The 23,717-nt window shown below is 36.4% G+C and overlaps 1 protein-coding gene across 2 annotated transcripts in view; it reads right to left on the bottom strand.

Annotated features, from left to right (window-relative positions):
* Positions 1-2,841: 2,841 nt before the first annotated feature.
* Positions 2,842-23,717, bottom strand: part of LOC128864219 (solute carrier organic anion transporter family member 74D) — a 31,121-nt gene continuing 10,245 nt past the window's right edge. For both annotated transcript variants that reach the window (XM_054103779.1, XM_054103781.1), the window contains exons 2-9: positions 14,919-15,171; positions 13,984-14,234; positions 13,456-13,714; positions 9,697-10,020; positions 9,278-9,629; positions 9,081-9,219; positions 5,431-6,016; positions 2,842-5,350 (exon numbers count right to left, since the gene is read on the bottom strand). In XM_054103779.1, coding sequence (XP_053959754.1) covers positions 5,202-5,350; positions 5,431-6,016; positions 9,081-9,219; positions 9,278-9,629; positions 9,697-10,020; positions 13,456-13,714; positions 13,984-14,234; positions 14,919-15,129 — 2,271 coding nt within the window. In that variant the 5' untranslated portion in view covers positions 15,130-15,171 and the 3' untranslated portion in view covers positions 2,842-5,201. The remainder of the gene's footprint in view (positions 5,351-5,430; positions 6,017-9,080; positions 9,220-9,277; positions 9,630-9,696; positions 10,021-13,455; positions 13,715-13,983; positions 14,235-14,918; positions 15,172-23,717) is intronic.

Here is a 23,717-nt window from a genome sequence, read left to right as displayed (position 1 = left end):
TGGATATTTAAATGACGTAATTTTTTACATATAATAGCCGTATATTGAATAAAAATAGTGAAAACTGAAAGAATTTAAAGTTTAAAATGATTCATTTTAAAACAACATCTAGGCGCGCCTTTTAAGAGATCAGGTACTTTAGAATAGCTTTTCGTCATTTAATTTTGTGCTCACATCCTTGTCTTTTGAAAGACCTTTAACACGTTCCCTGTCCGCTGAGCCACATATGGTTCAGTAAATGTGCGCCTGATAAACACTGATACGTTCCTGAGCCATATGTGCGTCAGGGGGTATATGAACCACATGTGTTTCATAAACGTGCAGAAGCAAAAATGCCCCTCTACACTCATGGACCATATGTGTTTCAGGTAGAAATACCCTACATCCGTTTTTTTATTATTATTATTACTAAAGCTATCCTATGACTACAAAAAAACAAATTATTCAAAAAACTTGGACTTGTCGGTCAATTTTGCATTTTTGTATTGGGACAGGGAACGTGTTAATATACCATATCTTTCGTCAAGGTAAGTGGAAGCTCTTTTTTCTTTTAACACGTAGCAAAAGAATAAATAGTAAAAAAAATAAAGCGAATTTCACTATCAGAAAAAGATGGGACCATCGACCGCAACTGATTTTGTATTTTTACATTTCAAAGCTTAGACCGTCTCGTCTTATAAATTTATTTTTTTTCGAGTCTGAGTGAGTGGGCTACACAGTCGTAAATGGCGTTTATTTTAAAGAGTTTTAGACGGGGCGCATTTTCACTTCATTTAAAACGGAATTGCCAAGACTCGGTATTGGAAAGCCCGGACGTGATTGTCGTTTATGTACATATATACATGTAATATATACATACATATGTGTACATCTACAAACATAAATGTACAATTAGTTTTGTATAACATCTCATTTACTTTTAAAGTAGTTAAACTGAAATTTAATAAAATTTCTTAATTATATAGCGAAATGCAATCGCAATAGACAGTCAGAAGATTTGACTTACTCCTGCTCAACATGCCGACATGCGCTAGCAATTCAGCCACATTTACCACTCTCCGTGTACTGGCGCTGAAAATAAATCGGGTTTCGGCGAGCCCGAAAATACAACTGGTACGAGGAGGAATGCCAAACTGCCATCGAAGAAACTACAAGATCTATAGAGCTACGCGGCGATTGAGCGCAGCGCGATTTGGGAGTTTAGAAAGGAAAAGCGTGAAGAAGCGAGAGCTTGTAATAGAAAACGAGGAGCTTGAGATGCTTGCCTGGAGCTAAAATGCTCGAAAACTGTACCAGAAAGTTTGAGGGACTACAACAACTTTCAAGACCCGGGCGGTTTTCTGTAGGCACAAAGTGTCTTAGTGACTGACGTCCTGAGCCTACTTAAGTTGCGGAGGGAATACTTCTCAAACCTTCTGAATGGTGATAGAAGCCTCTTCAATCGTTCACGACGGGACTATTGTTCCGTCGACCTGAGCATGAAAAAGTGCAAATGGCAATAAAGCTGGGGGCGCCGATCGATACACATCATCTCTTCGTCGATCTTAAAGCCGCTTTCCTCAGCACGAGAAATAGTTGCTTAAATTTAGCATCAGCTCCAAACCAAAACGACTGTGCAAAATGCCGGTGAACAGTACCAGCAGTTCTGTCGGTATTGGTAAAGACCTCTCCGAGCCGTCCTATTTTATAAGGCAGAAATCTAGGCGATTGCTCGCGAGAAGATTTTTGGACTTTTGCACGTTGGCGACGGCGAATATCGCCAACGATGGAACAATGAGGATAAGCTTTGCGGTAACATAAGCACAGTGTTGCAAATAAAGATTCAGCAGTTTATTTTTCAAAATATGCTCCTTAGAAGTCAATACTATTAGAATTATATTTTTAATAGAACCATCTGTTTATTAGAAGCAAGAATTATATATACAAAAACGGAAGTAAAAATAATATTACGAGCAGAGTTGCATTTACATAAAGGTTGTTCAATGTTTAATCACAATAAATCCACTTCTTCATTCGCTTAAACAAATTTTCAAATCACTATTGCCTCTCAGAAAACCTCCAAAACCATCTGTTTAAAGGCTTCAACAGCTTCTTCTTGCGTTGAAAACTGTTCACCTCGCACTTTATTTTTGGTGTTCGGGAACAAAAAGAAATCATTATGAGCTATATTAGACGGATGATCCATTGATTCGATCTTTTGAGTGCTCAAAAACTCTAGTGAGAGCTCGCAATGTCTTGGTAAATTCTCCGAAAACTTCTGGCAAGTAACTTTTATTGCATTAAGCTGGTCTTGGAACACCCACACTGTCGATTATTCTTTTGTTTCTGGCTCATATGCATAGATCCAAGATTCGTCACCGCGACACTGTCATAGATGTGCTTTAGGCCGCCGCGGCTGAATTTCTTCAACATATCTTTACATCAATCGATATGAGTCCTTTTTTGGGCATAAGTCAAAGTAAGTTGTTCAATGCACTTCTGTCTCAATAGCCCACATCGAAAATCATAACAACTCATCGCACGCAAATTTTCACCAAGTTAACTCCATCTTTTGGGGAGATGAATTTTTCAACTCAATGAAAAAAGAACAAATCAAGCTCGTAAGTGAAAGCGTTGTTTGTAAGTTAATGCTAAAAAATACCTGCTCTGAAGTGGACACGGACTTGACTTCCCTTGGTGATTCCGATTGAGGTCGGTTAGCACGATGAAGAAACAACTGGCGCGCTTTGTTAAACTCGCTTTAGCGGTTAACGCACTAATCAAGAAGCGTACACGGCGAGCTTCGTAAGACCTACGCGCTATGGTTAAGAAAACGCTGATCTTCAATTTTATCCTAAAATATTTTATTTTTGATTTAGTAAAAGATATCCAGGCTTCGGCAAAGTCTCTCATGTAAATACATGCGTGTGTTGTTTATGTGCTTATGTCTTGCATAAAAATGATAATTACAATTTTTTTCGTATAATACATATATACAAAGATATAAAATACTTTAATTATATTACATTTTACAATTTACACTTTTTAATATTGAAACAAATTGTTCGAAATATTATTGCATAATATGATTATATAAAGTAAAATTACATGGTAAATTACTGTGATTTATAACTGCAAAGATAATAAAAAATATCGGTTACATATATGTATATATCTACCTACTTATGTATATATGTAATAGTATATACGAGTGCACATAGGAAGTAGGCAAAATGTTAATGATACACTTAATAAATTCATGAATTACATATTTCCTTGTACTGTAGTTAAGGCACAGCACATCCAATATTCACTGATCTGGATGATGTTTACTTTATTTATGACAATTTTTTTGGAACATACTCCTATGGCATAACTTCAATTTAGTATCCACATCGTTAACGAAAGGTTCGATCCAACTTTTTTGACATTTTACAAGAGCAGCAAAATATATGTAAAACTCGAACAGAACAGCACTTTTAATATTAGTATTAGAAGTGGAGGCTAAAAAGGTTTTGAAGCACTATTTTTAGGAAATAAAGGTTAATCTGCAGGGGCTAAATCTAGACTATAGGGAGGACGGTTGAGTGCTTTAGGGCCACATTTTTGTGGGCCAACTACTGTAATTAAATTCTTGTAAGTGGGCGCCTTGTGTAGAGAAAGAAACATATTTTGGGTCAATATCTGCTTCATTTTTATCTAATTCCCTGCAGCATTTAAATCTTTTTTATGATTAACTAATAGTGTTTTAGTTTTTACGGAAAAATGTTGCCTTTCTACGGTATAAAAATTGTTCAATGTTGCACTCAATGCTGTAAAAGGGCACGTTTTTTGCTTACTCAGAAATGTACACAAAATACTGCGAGTATGTATCTATCTTTGTTTTGCCCACGCACTTCTTAATATTAATGTTTCCAGTAGTCAGTCGATTTTCAGAGCAACTGACACCCCTGACAAAACTTTTCTGAATGTAGACTATTGTTTATTTATTTGAGAAGCTGTATCTGTAAGAAATTCAAGTATTTCAATTTAAATTTAACTGTAAGTGGAGCGCAACGTAACTAAAATTAAAATAAACTTTGAGAAAAATATAGGAATAGTCAGAAACATGCAACAAATTAATAGCAGAAATTAGAGGGACAGATAAATGGTTAAAGTTTAATTGTAATATTCATTAAATAAACTTAATGTAATGGTGTAGGTCTCCTTTACCCCATTGTAGTTACTCCTACTGATCACAGCCTTGACAGATTCGGCATACTCCTATGGCATGGAATCAGAGTTTGATGTTAATCTTAATTTTTCAAGTGCTTTTCTGCCATGAAAAAGCTCCTCATAAAATATCTGCCGTTCGGAGTCGGTCCCTTCATTTGTGGAACAACATCAAGATATCAATATCCTGGGCGATGCTATGATTACTAACATGCCGGGCAACTGCGATATTTCTGTGATTTTATCGACAGTTTCTTTAAGATTAAAAATGCCTGAATGGAATCGACGAAACTAAAATTGCACGTAATTAGCTGTTACAGACTCGTCACCATAAACACCATTCACAATTTCAGCGGCCTGATTTGCATTTTCGCCTTTATCAAAGAAAAATTGTAAAATGCACCGAATTTTCTCTTTGTTAACTTCCATTGTTAACACCCTGTAACTCACAACTGTATGGAACAAACAAAAAAACAGCAAAAGAGTTTTTAGTGTGAAATGTCACCTTGACAACGAGCATAAACTTTAAATTATTTGATCGATACTTCACGAGATATCGATCACTACAGCCATCTATCGAAGAAGTAATGGATTGTTTTTTTTTCCCGAGTAGTGTTTTTTTTCTTTTTCCCCATGTAGTGCTAATCACAAAAACCCACCTCCTCCCTCCTTTCCCCGCATTTGTCGACTAATATATGTAAACTCATTATATTTGGCTTACATACTATATTCCTGTTTTTTTAGAGCTTTAATTTAGTCTAAGCTATAGAAATTGTGAAAAAATTTGATTTGAAAAAATTGCCGGTTAAGCCCTTTGTGAATTTTGGTAACGAAATGTATGCAATACATATGACAAACTGTACATGTCTTGCAAACTAAATTCAGTGAGTTTAAGAGTTCCGTTATTTCTCTTTGAATTCCTCAATTTAAAACATAGTACTTTAACTTAAAATATGTCAATAGACTTAAAAATGTACAAAATGTGAGACTTCAATTGCTGCACATACAGATTATGACTTATGTGCCAATAGTGGAGTAAGTGGTTTGTCTTTTCGACGCATTTCTTCAAGATGCTGGGTCTCCTTTTCACCATATAAATCGAGATGTCTGCCATGGTACCAGACCAAAATGTCAAAGACTATACCGATTGATGTAAGCGCTGGAATGGAAAAATTCAAAACAGTTACACATAAAAACGTAATACATATAGTGTGGACTTAATACAGTAAGTGGACTTACACAAAGCCAATATATTCACGTAGTAGCGGAATTTTGTCTGTTCATACAGCTGACAATTTCCTCTGCCATTACAAGTTTCCGTCCAAACTAAGCACGTCGAATCAATTATACGCCCAAAAATAATCGGACCAGGTATAAGTGCTAACAAGCTGATCATCATTAAAGAGAGTCCCTGAGCGAAGGATTTATCTTGGGTCGATACAGAGCGATAATTAACCAATAAATTTCCAATCCGTCCAGATGAGCCGAACCAATTCACGATCATCGAGGCAATTGTGAAACTGTAAAAGGCCACAGAACAACCTTTTAAGCATACTCCAGGTGTGAGTATTTCGGAGAGCGTGTCTATGGAGCGTCGTGTGCGTGAAACGTTGCTATTGGTGGTTGTTGGTGATGTAATCGGATTGCTAAAATAGGGTATGGTTGTGGGAAGTGGTGGCGCTCCTGTTGTAGATTCTGACTGCATTTGTTTTAGTAGTCGTTCTGGAGTGCTTAGGCTGGTAAGAAAACTAGGTGTAGTAGCCGTGTGTGAGGGCGTAATGGTAAAATCATCGATTGCTTCAACGCAGGAACAATTTGAAAAAATCTGCAGAGAAAATGTTTAATAGGAAAAAAATGTATGCGTATTACTGGGAGCTCGAATTACAGTATTTTTTTCTCGCATTATTGCTATCCTTCGTGGTAATGTAATTATTTTTAAAAACGTCGAAGAAGTATAAACAACTATTCTCGAGAAATTTCTGTGATGGTAAGTAAAGAGGAATGCAATGAATAAATATTTGTAATACTACAAAAGAGGCCTGATCGAAGTTTAATGAAGCCAATAAAAAAGCAAAAAACAATCAGTGTTTTGTAATTTGGATACTCGCAAAAGTTGGACAGAGTCTATTGAATTACCAGTGGTCAACTTATACAGACGTTACTAAAGGGTGATCAATTTGGAGGGATCGGAATTTAAATTGAAATAAAACAACGAAAATTCAAATTGATTAGGTAATCTTTATTATTTTTGTGTAGAACCATTCATGGCATTTATTTTTTGAAGATAATTTTCTTCAAATGTTGGTCGCAAATGCGCCGTAATTCGGCCATCCGTAAACACCAATTTTTTAATGACTCGCTGGAGGACTTCGGTCGGTGTCACGTGAATAACTTTAGTAATGTTGGCTTCCAGTGCCTACATCGAGACTGGTATATCCACAAACATTTATAATTTACATACCCCCACAAATAAAAGTCCAAAGACGTAACATCACACGATCTTGGTGGCCAATCCACTGGTCAGAGACCATTGTTTCACGGGCTGTATGGCAAGTAGCGTTTTGAAGCGCCTTGTTGGGATCAAATTGAACAGTTGTGGAGATCACGGGCTTTAATTTCGGGCATCAAAAAGTTGTTTGTCATAGCGCGATAGCGTTTGCCATTCTCTGTTAGATTGGCGCCAGTCTCGTCTTTGAAGAAATATGGGCCAATGATTCCTCCAGCTCAGAGGCCGCACCAAAGGGTTATTTTCAGTGGATATAATGGCAGTTCTTGAATAGCTTCGGGTTACTCTTCAGCCTAAATACGGAAATATTACTTGTTGATCTAACTATAAGCCAAAAAGGGGTTTATCGCTGAATCCTTATGTACCCCATAAGTTGGACTGAGCGCGTGATGAACACTTTTCATAGATTGATTTTCGTAATACAATTGTACGATTTGTAAACGTTGATGAAATGTCAATGAGTACTGAAAAAAGTTATGTATTTAGTTTGACAATAGTCCCGCGTGATCTGTCAGAAAAACACTATTGGAAAAAGTACTTCTAATCTGATCGCACTTTATATATTGGATGTTGTTAAAGTGTAGGTAAATATTATTTCTAAGTGATTTAAAAGGACAGGCTTTGTACCAAACTATTAATTTTGAGAAGAAAAGAAGAAAGCCGTAAAAAATTTAATTTGTATTCTAAAAAAATAATGCTATATATCTGGTGGCATACGGAATTTGTCAAAGCAGTTTGAAAGCAGCTGAAACCATCTCTGGCGATATCTATCGATGGAAATCACAATGTACAGAATTGAAAGGTGTGGCCCATATCAATCCGTTAATCCGCTCTCAGCAAATTTGAAGAATCAGCTGATTCGCTGACTTAATAACGAATATGAACGCGGTTTGTATACAACAGAGGTCGGCAACAACTGAGATTGTGTTGGTGATATACGAAGGAATCAACGCAACCAACATGCAAGTTACTTCGTTACCGTCTGATTGGAAGAGCGTAGGAACGCATGTGAAATGAGCGGACACAATTAGTCTGTGAAGTCTCCTATGACGTGCTACTCCCACAATTTTGCTTGGGATGGTCAAATCTTGCATCCTATCATTCTTGGGTGACAACTAATGAAGTTTGTAGTAGGGACGGTAAAGGCCTGATTTTACATGCTTCGTACAACTTCCCATAAATTTTAAGCTATATGTAAACGAAAATTTGTAAATATTTTAAAGAATTATTCGTTATTGTGTCAACAAATTATTAACAAATATTATTTTGTGTACTTATTTAACATCTTTAATGTGCAAGTGTTACTGATGCTACGAAATACTATTGATACGAGTATGTGGATGCTTTCTTTGGAAGAGAAGTAGAAAGTGTAATATTGACTTTGCGCGAAGGAAACAAATCTATATGTAACCTTTCGCACCCTATCAATAGCAAATCGTCCACGAAAAAAATTATAAGCAAGAGTTGCCAATAGGAGTCGATCTGGATAATAATAATAACAGTCCACTCTTCAGATGCAAGTGTGAGCCAAGAGTGATAGAAACAGGAACGCCCCCATCAGAGAGAGCAAGACGTCACATCGGTGTAGTTGCATGAAAGAGATGTGAAAATGCCAACAGTGTCCCAGAAAAAGAATAAATTACGTAAACAACTCATGAATAAATTGAGCAAGTCCGACGTCATACACGCATCAGTTCTGTCAAGTTCGCTGAGAGCAAAGTAGCGGTACCACGATCGGCACCACCTTATTATTCTGTCTATCGAGAGTGAGTACTTTTTTCATGCCAGTTACTGCGGCGGAGTGAGAATGTTATATGAAATAAATGAGAAAGAGTAGCGGGACATTACATTCTTTTGAGAGGGAGCCAACTCAACTCAACTCTAGTTTGAAGCGATACATTTAGACACTTTTACCAAAATGAGTAAATAGAAATGATAGGCTAATTTTTCACCAAGCATAACGTCAGACCTCATGTCACTTTAAAAGTAACAAAGTACCTATAAATATAAATGTCCTATATTATATCCTATATTATAACAATTCAGTTATTTCGATCGATGCGATCAGCATTTCTTGGAGAGCGTTTCAATTTTTATAAAGTATCAAAATTATGCTTTGTAAAAAGGTAAACACTCCTTCAGAGATGGAATACGTTGTTTACACAAAAAATTAGCAAGAGCCGTGGGTTCTACTGGATAATTAATTACTTACCCAATGAATTTTTAGGTGTGTAAATGTCATATGAATGTACTTATATAACAATGTGAGATCTGTTTTTTAGCCAAAGAAACCTGTGATTTTTAATTCACAGAACTTTTAACCTCTCGCATGTCCTGCTTCAATATTGCCCTCCTATAGGAAAAAAATTATTCTTGAACTCACCCTTATTTTTGGATCCCATGATTTACACCCCGCATGGCATGCGGAGAAAAATGTTGTATCACTAGCCTCATGGCACACTGGTGAATATGGCACAGAATTACAGGAACAATTGTTATTACATTGAGTGGTGAAGTTATAGCTGGAAAATAAAATGTTAATTTAGTGAATCATTGCGCACAAATTTTTGTTTAACCTACTTTCCAACGCTCTCCAAGGAAATTGAATCGCCACAATACATGAAAATATATGATGTTTGTCCTAAAATGTACACAAAGCCCACTATCACATTCCACATGAGCACCTTACTCGGTGAAGGCCGTTTTTTTGATATAATAAGACCAGATCCAATTAGACCAATCACCATACCAATGATCGATATTGGACCAACAATTACCGTGGCGGTTTGTGCGGTTTTATGAAACTGGACTTCCATATATTTAGACAAGAATGTCATGTAGCCAGCAGCGCCCAGAATGTAGAACACACCCGATATTATATTGTATATCAGTAATTTATTGCGCAAGAGACGCATCAAAGCCTTAGGAAAGTCTTAACGTTGAGTGAATAGAGAGTTTATTATCATAGATATCATTGTAGAATCATTATCAAGTCGCACCTTTGAGTTGTGGAAAATCAGCATCGACTGGTGCAGCGGCATTTGCATCCAAAGCAGCGTTTAGAGAGAGTGTACTGCCCAACGGAATGCCGTCTTCTTTTTTGAGCTCCTCTAAACGCATCATACGCGGCAAGTGTGAGTTGTAATGTTCGGACTTCTTTTTAGGTAATTGTTTGGGGAAGAGTCCAATCAAACCGGAGAATAGAACCATCAGTGTGCCTAAAATCATCCAGCCAAACCACCAGGCGCCCAACCAGCGTGGATCCTTGTTATCAATGATAGGGGTTTTGGATGGATCGATGTACATATTCAACGATATGTAGCCTGGAATTAAGAAATAATCGATAAAGGGAGAAACGTAAACTTGGTCCATGACAATTAATTTTTAAAGCAGAAAGAAATTTGAAAGTTGGCTTTTGCCCAACAAAACGATATCGATTTTAGAATTTTCTTTTGTCAAATATATGTATGTCCTATATTTATATAAGTACGTCCGAAGTTGCTTACGAAAACTGCCTGAATTGACATGCAACATGATTGCATTTAAATTTTTGTTTAACACAAAATTCTTTGAGCTGTTTAATTTTGGCATAACTGTCGGTATGCCAAAAAATTTCATTTCATGTAGAACTAAAAATTAAAACAACACGTATGCACTGGCTGCTTGGCCGTAACTCTCAACTTAGCCTAGAAAACAAAATACGGATCTACAAAGCTATTCTGAAGCCCATTTGGACCTACGGAATACAGCTATGGGGAACTGCTAGCAACTCCAATGTGGAGATCTTGCAACGTTACCAATCGAAAACATTGCGAAGCCTTGTTAATGCCCCTTGGTTTATTACCAATGAATCTATCCATAAGGACTTAGGTATTCCTTTTGTAAAGAATGAAATTCGAAAATATAGTACTAGATATCTGAAACGATTATCTAATCACATAAATCCAGCTGCTATTTGTTTATTAGACACAACCAATGAAACTATACGGTTAAAACGCAATCATATCTTAGACTTGCCATTCCTCTAGTATGAATCTACTCAACCTATAAACTTTAAGGTAAAATTAAGTAAGTTAATCTTAAGTGATAATATTAACAAACAATGAATTTAAGCAATCTTGAAGTACTAATGAATTTTAATAATTTAATAACGAACTGTACAAGTTAATAAGCTGTTGTAATTTCTATGTAGATTTGCACAAAAGCAAAACTACCGCTGCCATTATCTTATAAGATCTAATTTGCTGAATGTCTTATAGTAGATAGATTGCAAATAAAGTAAGTTATAAAAAAAAAAAAAAAAAAAAAATGTAGAACTTGCCCCAGTGCTGCCCTGAATGTCGTTTTGCACTTACTTCCCATTGATTTTCACAGTATTTCCATCGCTGCTGAAAGTGCAATCAGGTTAAAGGAGGTTGGCCTCTGGAGGCAATCTCTCAAGGGATTAGCATTTTTGGGCAGTTAACACCGTATTTCTCCGAACTTCAACCATATCTCTCTATCCGCAAACTGAAGTTTGAGGGGAAGCTTTCCAAGTAGGAAGGATTGGAACGAGGGAAAGATCTCTACCGAAGCTGGTGCCTCTGTCTTCACTGCCGGTTCCAAGATGGAATTGGGAGTCGAAGCAGGAGTTTCTCTAAATCAGCCAATTTAACAATTTCCCTAAAATTGCCGAATACTGCTAGTGTTTTTCAAACAAAAGTCTTTGCGATCCTGTAGGCATGCAAAATGCTTAGGGAATGTGGGAGCGGGGGAAATAAAACATTTTTCCCTATAGCCAAGCCGCGATCAAGGCCCCAACGACGCCATGGCCAAAATTATTCAACTCCTGTAAAGAGAAGATCAAATATCTTGGGTGTGTAGGTAACATTTCCCTGATCTGGGTTGAAGGACATAGGAACATAGAGGGAAGTGAAATTGCTGATGAGCTTACCAGGAACGGGTTTGAATTGGTCTCAGAGACCTTCTACCCAGTCATCAGCATCCCCCTGACTGTTGTTAAAAGGGAATTGCACAACTTATTTCTTAGGAAAGCGCAGAAAAGCTGAAGCTCCATTTCTTTATGTGCTCCTAAGTCCTAGAAACTCCACGCCATTCAATTTCCAAACCCGTAGCTCTGTTTACCTGTCACTGGACGATCGACAAACAAGCGCAAAAACCAAGTTTACCATTTAAGCCCGATTTCAGAAGCTGTGGTGACCTTTTAGAGAAGGATACTGTAAATGCCCAAGTTTCTCTGTAAATGTCCAGATTTAGCAGCTAGACGATGAAGGTCAATGGGGACTCCTTTCTTCAACATCCTGGGGCAGTGCGTCAACCTAAATCCCAACAACCTTCTCCATTACATTAACAGCTCCGGCTGGCTGTAGATATCTGCCTGTTGGAGGTCTCATGATGGTATCAAAATGGCGCTTTAATGGTACTTAGGGAGTGCCAGTGTAATACTTCAACCATTTCATCTACCTACCTACTTAAAATATTTTTTAATGAATTTTATTAAATCAAATATGATCCACTTCAATAGCTGATCCTTTGACATTATCTAAAGAGAGTCTATAGGTGCTGGTTCTTACTTTGCTTCCAAAACTATTATTTTTTGCCGTTTATTCTGACAATGTTCGAAGTCATCAATTGGCCATAGACGCTTTCAAAGTAGAGCGAGCAAAGGCAATAAAGCAGGTCTGCATTGGGCCAACACCTTATCCCCATAATTTCTAGGAGATAAGAATCTCTAGGTTTTCTAGGCGAAGAATTCGTTTGAATGCATTTCGCTGACCTCTATTGAAGACAATTTTACTCCATTAAATTTTTATTATTTTAATTGAGTAGTTTGCTTAAGTCTTATTAATTGTTGACCGTAGAGTAGATCAGAGTCAAATATTTGGCTTGCCCCGGATTGACTATCGGCGGCCGCCGTAGCCGAATGGGTGGGTGCGTGACTACCATTCGGAATTCACAGAGCGAACGTAGGTTTGAATCTCGGTGAAACACCAAAATTAAGAAAAACAGTTTTCTAATAGCGGTCGCCCCTCGGCAGGCAATTGCAAAACTCCGAGTGTTTTCTGCCATGAAGAAGCTCCTCATAGAAATATCTGTCGTTCGGAATCAGCTTGAAATAGGAGGATGAGCTCGGCCAAACACCTAAAAAGGGTGTACGCGCCAATGATATATATTACATATATATATATATATATATATTGACTCCAATCGCACCAAAATCACAGCCGTCCTCGATTCCGTTTGAGAAGGTGCCTAGTTCACATTATTTTTCGTGCATGATTGTCGTATGTGAACCGTTTTCGGTAATGTTTTCATTGCTAATTCAGGTGGCATCCACTATAATTTTAGTATCTGTTGTGTGCCCAGTGACCGACCCTTCGGCCTAAAAGATATTTTGTGCTCTTGCATCCACACATCACACTTAAGTTTACATCCATCATTTTTTCAAATAGTTCAAAGCTGTTAAGCGATAGATGTTTTGTGTCATAATTTCATTGACCTTTTCAGTGATTGATAGACCAGAGTAAAACTCATATCTAACACAAGTATGAAGATTTTGACAATGAAAACGAAGACCTCTTACTTTGCTGCTGTGGTTTTTAATTATATTCATAGACGAAAAGTATTTTCGATCGATATCGATAGATCTCATGCAGCTAAATAAACACCCGATATTTATGTACAAATGCATTTTGATATGATGTATTCGTGCAAAATGTTTGTAATTTTTATTGTAATGTATCATAATTGCAACTTACCCAAAAAGAAGCCAACAATGGGTCCAATCATTCTCAGCGACATGGCCACAGCCAACATAAGTGGCGTATTTGACTTTTTCGTATTATCATCAAGATAGGTTTGACCCAGCGAATAGTACAGAGTGTTGCCAATACCGAGCACAAATTGCGACAGGAAAATCAAGATCAGCGGCACAATGGACAAAAGTGACTCACATTCTTGAGATGATTTCGTTAGACCGCACAATTCTTGAGAATTGTGAATAGAGATAGACGAGTTCTACAATAGAAATTGTTTATGAATTAGCAAACAATGGCGTGTCGGTAAATAAAGTTGTGTGCAAATATTACATATAGGTAAAAATTTGATGTGCAGAAAAATGTAACAATGTGTGTTTAGTGCACTACTATCATTTGGGCAATTTAAATTGAACTCAATTATTGCGTATTACATACACACCTACGTAAGAACACGCTCATATGATGACGCAAATATATGCAACTAGTCAGATTAGTATGAAATGAAATGTACTAAATTTGTTCACCTACAACCAATGAGAATGCACTTGTCACATTTTCCACTAGGGTCGACGAGTGCTCTTGTAAATATTCAACGGTTAGATGTAGCGCATCGTCACCGGCACCATAAATGAAATGTGGCAACGCTAAAATATAACAGGATAGACCGCAAAATACAATGCCCCAAGCAATCCAACGTGGGCGATTTCGTTGACCTCCAATGTAGCTGAGAATGAGTGACAGTAGGATTTGTGATATTTCATTGCCGCTCAAAATAATGCCTATTGAAAGGGGGTAGGAGAGTAGAGAGAAAGTAAACAGAAACGGTTTGCAAATAAAATAATAAAATATGGATGTGTAGAATGTGTAATACAAAGAGATGTTAAAATGAGATTTTAATTGCCTTCGTGTTTTTTTTTGTATTCTTAAAATAGTAGCGGCAATTAAAGTTAGTCTACAATTTTATGCAATCACGTTACGTTATTCGGGGGCAGTTGGACTTTCAACTTAAGTTAGCTAGATGTTTTGTATTATATTTACATTTAAAAGTAAGTTACTTTTTGTTAATAATTAAAAACACACGAATATGAGCATTTCCGCAGAAAGTTACATCGCGACTAAAAACTCAAATGTGAGAAAATAAAGAATTTTTTTTAACATTATTTAAAAAAATTCAAAATTTTTATAATATAACGGATTTACAATTTAAATAAGTCAAACGTACAGAACAGTGGAAACTGTACATATGTATTAAAATTTTCTATACAATTAATCTTATTACACGTGGGTGAACTTAATAAAGTTACTCATACGTCCCGTACAACCGTATTGATTTGGTTCATTGAACCACAAATCATTAATAGAAAAGTATTATTTTCCGCTGCGCCATTAAATATAAATTATACGAACAAAAATTTAAATTTAATTTTTTTTAAATTCCCCTCTTAATATTTCTCTTTACTTACCTGTTGTCTGACTTGGAATTTTAAAACGTTTTTCGATTGTGGTTAACGAAACGACAAAATACATGTAGGACATGGCTTGAATCGTGCCCAATAATCCATAGACGCCCATGAATGATTTTGTTGTTGCAAAACGTTGCATCCAAGCCGGATGCCATTTGGCTAAGCCACACAAGTGGTCACCAGGTCGTTGACGCATACGCACTTCCGGCATTATTGGCGTTCACCGTAAGCGAGTAATGCTAATGAAATGAAACTATAAAACGAATAGCGATTAACGAAAATATTTACACTGTAATATTTATATATTACGAGGGGTGCCTTTTATAAGTCGGGATTAGAAAACAAACACAAATTTTAATCATCGAAAATCACTTTATAGTTTTTCAAAATATTCTCCATGAAGATCTATACACTTTTGCATGCGTTTGAACCAATTGTCGAAGCACTTTTGCCACTCTGAATGAGGTACCTCCAAAGCATGCATTCTGAATGCCGCAACCGCTTCTTCAAGTGTCGAAAAACGTTGACCTCTCAGTTTGTTTTTTACGTACGGGAATAAAAAGAAGTCATTCGGTGCCAAGTCAGGACTATACAGCAGATGACCCATTAATTCGATGTTTTGGGTGCTCAAAAATGCAGTTGTTTGAGCCGATGTGTGAGAGCTCGCATTGTCGTGGTGAAGAGTGATCCGTCTTTGGCGATTAGTTTTCCTAATTTCTTGGAAGACAACTGGCAAAAAAATGGTTGTGTACCACTCAGAATTTACTGTTTTGCGTTGTTCTAGTGGTACGGTTGCGACATGTCCAGTTTTTCCGAAAAAACAGGCGACCATTTGCTTGGAAGTGCTTCGTGCGCGAACAACTTTTGTTGGATTTGGCTCATCTTGAAACACCCATACAGTCGACTGCTGTTTACTTTCGAGCTCATACGCGTAAATCCATGATTCATCACCAGTCACGATGTCATAGACGTGTTTCGAAGCCCTGCGATCGTATTTTTTGAGCATTTCCTTCGACCAATCGACACGAGCCTTTTTTTGAGCGATTGACAAATTGTGTGGGATCCAACGCGAACAAATTTTTTTGACAGTCAAATGTTTATGCAATATTGAATGTATGCTGGCCCCACTAATGCCTAAGATTGCCTCAATCTCACGATAGGTCACATGACGATCTTGCAATATCAGTTCGCGCACAGCATCAATGGTTTTCGGAACAACAACTGATTTTGGACGACCTTCACAAAATTCGTCTTGGAGTGAACTACGACCACGATTGAATTCACCATACCATCGATAAACAGTGGTCCTTGATGGAGCTTCATCGCCAAAAAATGAATTAAGTTCATCCATGCCATGTTGCTGAGTTAATCTACGTCGAAAGTTGTAAAAAATAATCGCACGAAAAATGTTCACGATTTAATTCCATTTTTGGACCGAGATGAATCTTTTAAGTTACTGTAAACAACACAAATATCGCTGGTATTTCAAAACGTTCTGAGTACGTAAAAGCCAGAAAATGTCAAACTTTGCGATACAGCTGTCAGTTGCCAGATTGCAACACCAGGGTTGCCAATTCCCGAAATATAAAAGGCACCCCTCGTACTATACTATGTTATATGTACTCGTATGTATTATATGAGCTGCATATAGCACCATATTAAAATACGATTTTTTAAATTTTTTTTTAATGTGAATATAATATTTGTATATATGTACAATAGATAGTAAGATGTATTAGCTATCTGCGTTCTCATTTATTTTTAATAATTGTTTATATAAACTCAGATGATTTCCTTATACAAAACGTATGCATATAAAGTAAATATAAAAATACATTTTTTGATCGTAATTTCTAGAAAAATTCTAGATATACAGTTTTATATAGCCCATTAAATGTTGCTATAATAAAGTGAGAAATTCAAGTGCCGCAAAAATCGTGTTGATTTTTGACTATTTTTTTTAATTAAAACTAAATGAGAAAAAAGTAAATTGTCAAAACTTGTCAGCAGAGTAGTTGCTTTTATTTACCCTTAATTAAAATTATTTGCTTACTATTTACATATACCTATACAGTAGTTTTTGCATAGTATATAAGAAAGTTGTGTAAAATACAGGGGTCGAATCATCACATCTCCGAACGACCGACTCGTACCAGAAAAATGCCTATTTCGTACCATGACATATGTGAACGAGTGCTGAACATACTCGTTTGATCGAACTGTCATTCGAACACGGACAGCTGTTCGTAAACAATAAAATTCAACCAAAGATGTAAGTCAATTGTAAACATATTTTATTAAATATGGTTTTTGTAATAAATTTATGATAGGACGAATTTTTATAAACTCAACTCCCCCTAAAAATATGTCATAGTGGAGTATATGGCCAACAAAGACTGCAATTAGAAGCCCTACGCGACAACCTTAGTTTTAAGTATCTATTCAGTGGTGAACTTTTGATTTTATAAGTGGTTTTGGACTATGTTTTATTTACTTTTGCATTCTTTACTAAATATTTAAGCATTTATGACTGAGGAAACATTTTTATGTGATAAATGCAACAAGATGACAATTCATGGGCTGTTACAAAAGAGGAAAAAGCGAAAACATTGGCAAATTACTTCGAAAAAGTTCTATCAAATGACGAAGAAAAGAAAATCAACAACCAAAACAACTTTCACTATGATTTTACAAAAATAAAAAGGACGAGTACACACGAAATAAAAGCTTGCATCAAAAAAGGAATAAAACATAAAAAGGCACCCGGATATGACATGATAACAGGAAAAGCATTAGCGGAACTACCAACCAAGGCATATATATACTTGCGAAACGTTTTTAATGCAATGTTTCGCTTACAATACTTTCCGAAGCTCTGGAAAGTGGCAGAGATTATTGCATTGCCAAAACCGGGTAAAGATCCAACTACCGTGTCATCATATAGACCAATAAGCTTATTACCGACAATATCTAAAATTGCTGAAAAATTACTGCATGATCGAATAAGCCAACTTCTAGACCAAAAACGTATAATACCGGATCATCAATTTGGATTTAGAAAAAAACATTCGACTATTCAACAGATCCATAGAATTAGAAATAAAATCCAATCAGACCTTGAAAACAATCAATACTGTGCCGCAGTATTTTTGGACGTAGCTAAAGCGTTTGACAAAGTGTGGCACAAAGGCTTACTCCACAAAATAAAAGGAATGCTACCTTTTGACTACTATCTCATCATAAAAAGCTATCTAACCGACCGAATCTTCCTTATTAAATATGACAATCAATGTTCAGATATTCATCAAATAACTGCTGGAGTTTCGCAAGGAAGCGTTCTTGTTTTATTCACCGCAGATATACCACCTCCTGACGAAACTAATTCTTTAATTGCTACGTTCGCAGACGATACGAGTACAATACTATTAGCATCAGACAAAAGCTTAATTATCGCTACTGAAAAACTGCAGCGATACACAAACGCAGTTAAGGAATGGTTTGATAACTGGTGCCTAAAAATAAATGAAGACAAAACCGTACAGGTTATATTTACTAACAAAACAAAATTTACCGCAGTTCCAATTGAAATAAATGACAAAGCAATTACAATAGAATCAACTACTAAATATCTGGGAATTCACTTGGACTCCAAACTAAATTGGATGTGGTGATTCCAGCAAAAGGTCAAACACATAAAAGACTTCATTGGTTAGTCAGCACAAAATCCAGACTTACTATACAGAACAAGCTATTATTGTACAAAACCATGATTAAACCAATCTGGCTATATGGACTACAGGTTTGGGGAACGGCTAAAAAACCCCATATAGAAAAAATCCAACGACAGCAATCTAAGATTCTTCGAATTTTGACCATGTCTGACAGGTACACGAAAAATGATGACATCCACAGGACTTTTAATATAGCAAGTGTAGACGAAGAAATCAAAAAGATAACAACAAGGCACTTTGAAAAAATACACACACACAGTAATGCAGAAATCAACAAACTTCTTGAAAGGGAAAGAAACGCAAAAAGGTGTTTAAAGAGAACCCGACCAAGCGATCTAGTATGATAAATGCTAAAAAACCATAAATATGCAAAAAAAAAAATTATTAAAAATAGTTAAAACAGCTGTAAAATGTAATCATGTAAAGTGAAACTTGGGACAAAAAAAAAAACAAATGCAAATATTTTAAAAACTATTTACAAGACAGGAAAATTCAATAAGGAATATCTTGTTAGGTCTCTTATTGTTTGGCCGTTTCAGGGATCTGCAAGGGAAACTTTGTAATGAATCACTGACCATGTACATATTAACGCTGTGTTTGGGAGTGCCAAATGTTTCCTTTTAAATTTAACAGCCTCCGCACTATTTTTCCATCTCCATCACTTTCACTAGAATTCATATATGAAAACAAGGTCGGATCCATGGATATATTTTAGTTGTATTTACTAAATTGGACAATAGTTTTGGCAGTTGCAAGTCATGGTGACCTAAAAATACAATCCAAAGCAGTGTGGACTCAAGACTAACCTTCTAAACCTTCTAACCTAAATAAAGCACGCAGCAAAGAAAGCCGCTAATATGGCATCCCTACTCAGTAGACTGATGGCAAGCATAGGGGGTTCAACTCAAGCGAAACGGGAAATAATGATGGCTACCACGTTCGCCGTTCTCCTATACGGAGCGGAACTGTGGGCAAATGGACACCGATGCAAGCTCCTAACATTGGTACAACGAACGGTTCAATACTGATAGACTTATTAGCTTTTGAGAGAAACAAGTTGTGGGCTTTAAAGAAGCAGCGCGCGAACTAAGGGATGAAACGCTAAGGCTATGGCAAGACCGCTGGATTAATAAAGCACGCGGCAAATGAACGGCTAGACTTATAAAATAAATACCTGTTCAAAATAGGGAAAAGCGAACACCCCACATACATATACGCGGATGCCGCCGAAGATGACGCTGAACACAAATTTTTCCAATGCAGGTGTTAGGAACAATAACGCGGAACGCTGGAGAATGCAGTCGGTTACATTTCGTTTTTGCTTGTTTACTCCACTCGAGAGCATAGGGCCTCGACAAGGGAGATCATCAGTGGTTTCGCGGAAAGAATTATCCCTATAAAAAAGCGGGATCTGGACACAGGCACATGATGATGTAATGAGTAAGATGGAACGCCACTCTGAAGTAATACGAAAGTGGTTCCACATTCACTTTTACCTGCATCCTAAAATAATATTAATTGAGATTTAGCTTTAATCTTATTCTTAACTGTTTTCTTAGGTTGGGGAATATCAATATTAAAGCATACGAGGAGTGTTCAAAAAGTATCGAGAATTTTGTGTAATTTCATAAATCATTTATTTATTCATTAATATCTATTTTGTCCCCTTCAAAGTAATCCCCATGAGATATTATGCACTTGTGCCAACGTTTTTCCAATCTTCGAAGCACTTCAAAAAATCATTTTTTTATCTTGTTCAGCTCCTCCTTCGATGCCGTCTTTATCTCGTCAATTGTAGCGTAGCGTCGTCCTTTCTTGGGCCTCTTCAGTTTCGGGAACAAGAAAAAGTCACTGGGGGCCAGATCTGGAGAATGCGGTAGCTGTGGCATTATTAGTGTGATGTTTTTGGCCAAAAAGTCGTGCAAGAGCCAATTTTTGTTCTTCCAGAAATCCGGACGTTTCTGGCGGATTATTTTGCGCAAATTGCGCATAACTTGCAAGTAATATTCCTTATTGACCGTTTTACCTGGTGGCAAGAACTTCTGATGCACAATGCCCCTGCAATCGAAGAAAACGGTAAGCAAAACTTTTACAATCGATATGTCTAGATCCTCAGCAACTTCTCTAACGGTGATTCGACGATTGGCCAATACCATTTTCTTCACTTCATCAATTTTTTCGTCTGTTATTGAAGTGCTCGGGCGTCCGGCACGCTTTTCATCGTTCACATCTTCTCGGCCTTCTGAGAACATTTTGTACCACCGATAAACGAGTCGAAACACGTGCAGGTAAAGCAGCTGCCAACAATTAACTGAACATTCAAAATGGCCGAACTCGTCGGCATGAGTGAGAGACATTAGTACCAACATATCGGCCCAAAAAAATCGAAATTCGAATATACGTAACCTGCGAAAATTCAAAATTCGCGATACTTTTTGAACACACCTCGTACATTTAGGATTCACATTTGCATTCATGTTTAAATATTGTTTTACTGCTGTTTTGAATTTCATTTTTGCGCTTAAACTAGATTTGAATCCGATAACTTTTCTTCCCTTCAGCATCAAAATACCTTTCGAATTATATTATTTATTTATTTATTATTATTGAAAAAGGATAATATATTGTAATTATGCCTTAACAATCTAGAAAAAGCGTTAGCAACTAAGGCCATTAGCTTCTTAAAATTAATTTATTTCTACTATGTGTACAAATAAGACTTATGTATATATATATCACACTTCAAAATAAATGTTTAGTTTAGTTATAAATCTTATAAATTCTTTTATGTTGGTGTGCATTACATAGGCATCCTTCGGTTATATGTGGTATTGTTAAGTTCGTATCGTTGCAAAATTAGCAGAGTGGTGGTTGGACGTTTTGGAAGAGATGTTGTTGGGTTAGCCTGGTGTGTCCTAGACGGAAGCGGGTGTATATAATCTGTTGCCTTCTTGTTATTTTTGTTGGTAGTGTTTTTGGCTGACGAGTTGGGTTTATCTTTTTGTAATATAGTAATGAGTATATTCAGACCATTGAGTAATTTCATTTCTTAGGCAGTTTTTGTAAGCTAGTTTTTTAATGTCCTTTTTGTTGATGGTATTGATGAGTTTAACCGGGGATTTAGTGGCTAATTTGGCAGCAGAGTCGGCAAGTGTATTGCCTTGTATTCCGATGTGGCCTGGTATTCATAATAGCTTGATTTTTTCGGTGTACTCAATAAGAATGTCTCTTATCTGTGATATTGTTGGGTTGGCAAAATTAGCATTTAAGATTGCTTGGATTGCTCCTAAGGAATCGCTGCATATAAGGTATCGATGTTTATGTTTTGCGGCATATCGGCCGGCAAAGAGGATTGCTGTTTCGAATTATATATAATGCTTTGTACCTCAAAATTGTTCAGGTAGTTTAGCCGTAAAAGGGATATAAACAACACTTATTTGCCATTTATGTATGAGCTATGAGAGGCCCCTCGTCCGCTTTTCTACTACCTAATGTTCTTTGCCGTAACTACGCCAAAGGTACACTCAAAATAGGGGTTTTAATATTCTAGTGCGGCGTATTTACAGAATAATATACAGTTAGCGTCAAGAGAAAGTGTACACCACATATTGACAAGTTCTGACTATTTATTTGATTATTTTTTAATTTCAATTATGTTTCTATAAAAATATAGTTCATACTTCAACAAAAACCATATAACGCAAAGTTTCAAAGTTTCAAACTTTCAAACCTTTTAATCAAAATATCCGGAATAATTTCAAGTATGCAGTTTTGTAGTCCATTGAATTTTGGGAAAAGTCCAAGTGGATAAAAATGTGCGTTGATTTTTTACAATTTTTTCTACTGACGGCTTGGGTGTTTTCCTACATATAAATAATGCTTGAATGCTTTTTTTCTGATTTAACGTTTTTCTTTTATGTAAGCGCAGATACGCATGCGCGTAAAATACATTGCTATTACTAAGACAATCCAGCGTCCTAAGAAAATATGTACATATTTACATACCTACAGACTATACAAATTGATTCGCTATGCACATTTTTCTCAAACATTTTTCCTGATAAAGATTTGGAAATCTATTTGTATTTGAAGATCATTGAAATCTATTTGTATTTGAATATTTCATTCAAGCGGTCTTTGGCAAGGAAATCTCGAATATTAGAAACACACAGACGCCGGCATTTCACGAAAGATTTTATTGATTACATAGTTTGGCGACGACGCCAATATTTCGCAGGCGCTAACAGTCATCTTGCCTGTGTCGTCTGTCTATGTTTTAACTATAAATTGTCATTCTTCTTAAGTATTTCTAAACCGGTTTTCGGTCTGAGCCGTGACCAGAACAACTCGGAGCGCACAACACCATAGATCTTGCTAATGATAGTCCTCTCGAATGCTAATATTACCTTATTGTTGTTATTTTACATCGTGAGAGATTGCTGTGAGACATACGGCATTGTAAGCATAATTTATGCTTATGCTGTTTCTGTGTGCAGGTATATGTAATTTTTAAGAGTAATGAATTTGTGTGTTGTTCGGAGGTACTTTGTTTTTTCACCGCTGGCGGTTCTGACTGTGAGATAAATGATGCATCGCGTACGCTGTGCGACATCGTACTTTCGCAACGGAGAGCAGGTATTGCACTTTCTAACATCAGTTTGAAGTATTCGTATGAAAGTTAAGCGCTCATCCTAATTTGATTTCAAATCGCTTGAAGTGGATCTTTGCAATTTTGACAAAGTTACTCCCTTCAGCGTTCTAGCTTAGCAGCTGATCTATCAAATTCATCGCCAGCGAAACAGTTATCGGTGAGATATTCTTTACGTGAACCTTTCATCGCATAAGATTTCAATTGAAAACAGTCTATTGACTAAAGTACTTCTGCGCTCTCTTAAGTTAAAAGAGGTATTAAATAAATAAATAATTATAATTTTCTGTATCACACAGTGGGATGTTGGTAAAAATAGTTTTTCGTTGGAACTTTTCACTATTTATTTATTCGCTTTATTAACTCGATCTAAGGAAAAATCTCTAGATTTATAGAATTTAAAAGATCTTTCAGTTTAGT

The sequence above is a fragment of the Anastrepha ludens genome, chromosome 5 (genome assembly GCF_028408465.1).
Source record: "Anastrepha ludens isolate Willacy chromosome 5, idAnaLude1.1, whole genome shotgun sequence".
Taxonomy (NCBI): Eukaryota; Metazoa; Arthropoda; class Insecta; order Diptera; family Tephritidae; genus Anastrepha; species Anastrepha ludens.
The sequence above is the reverse complement of the archived record's forward strand: the minus strand, read 5'-3'. Positions and strand labels throughout refer to the sequence as shown.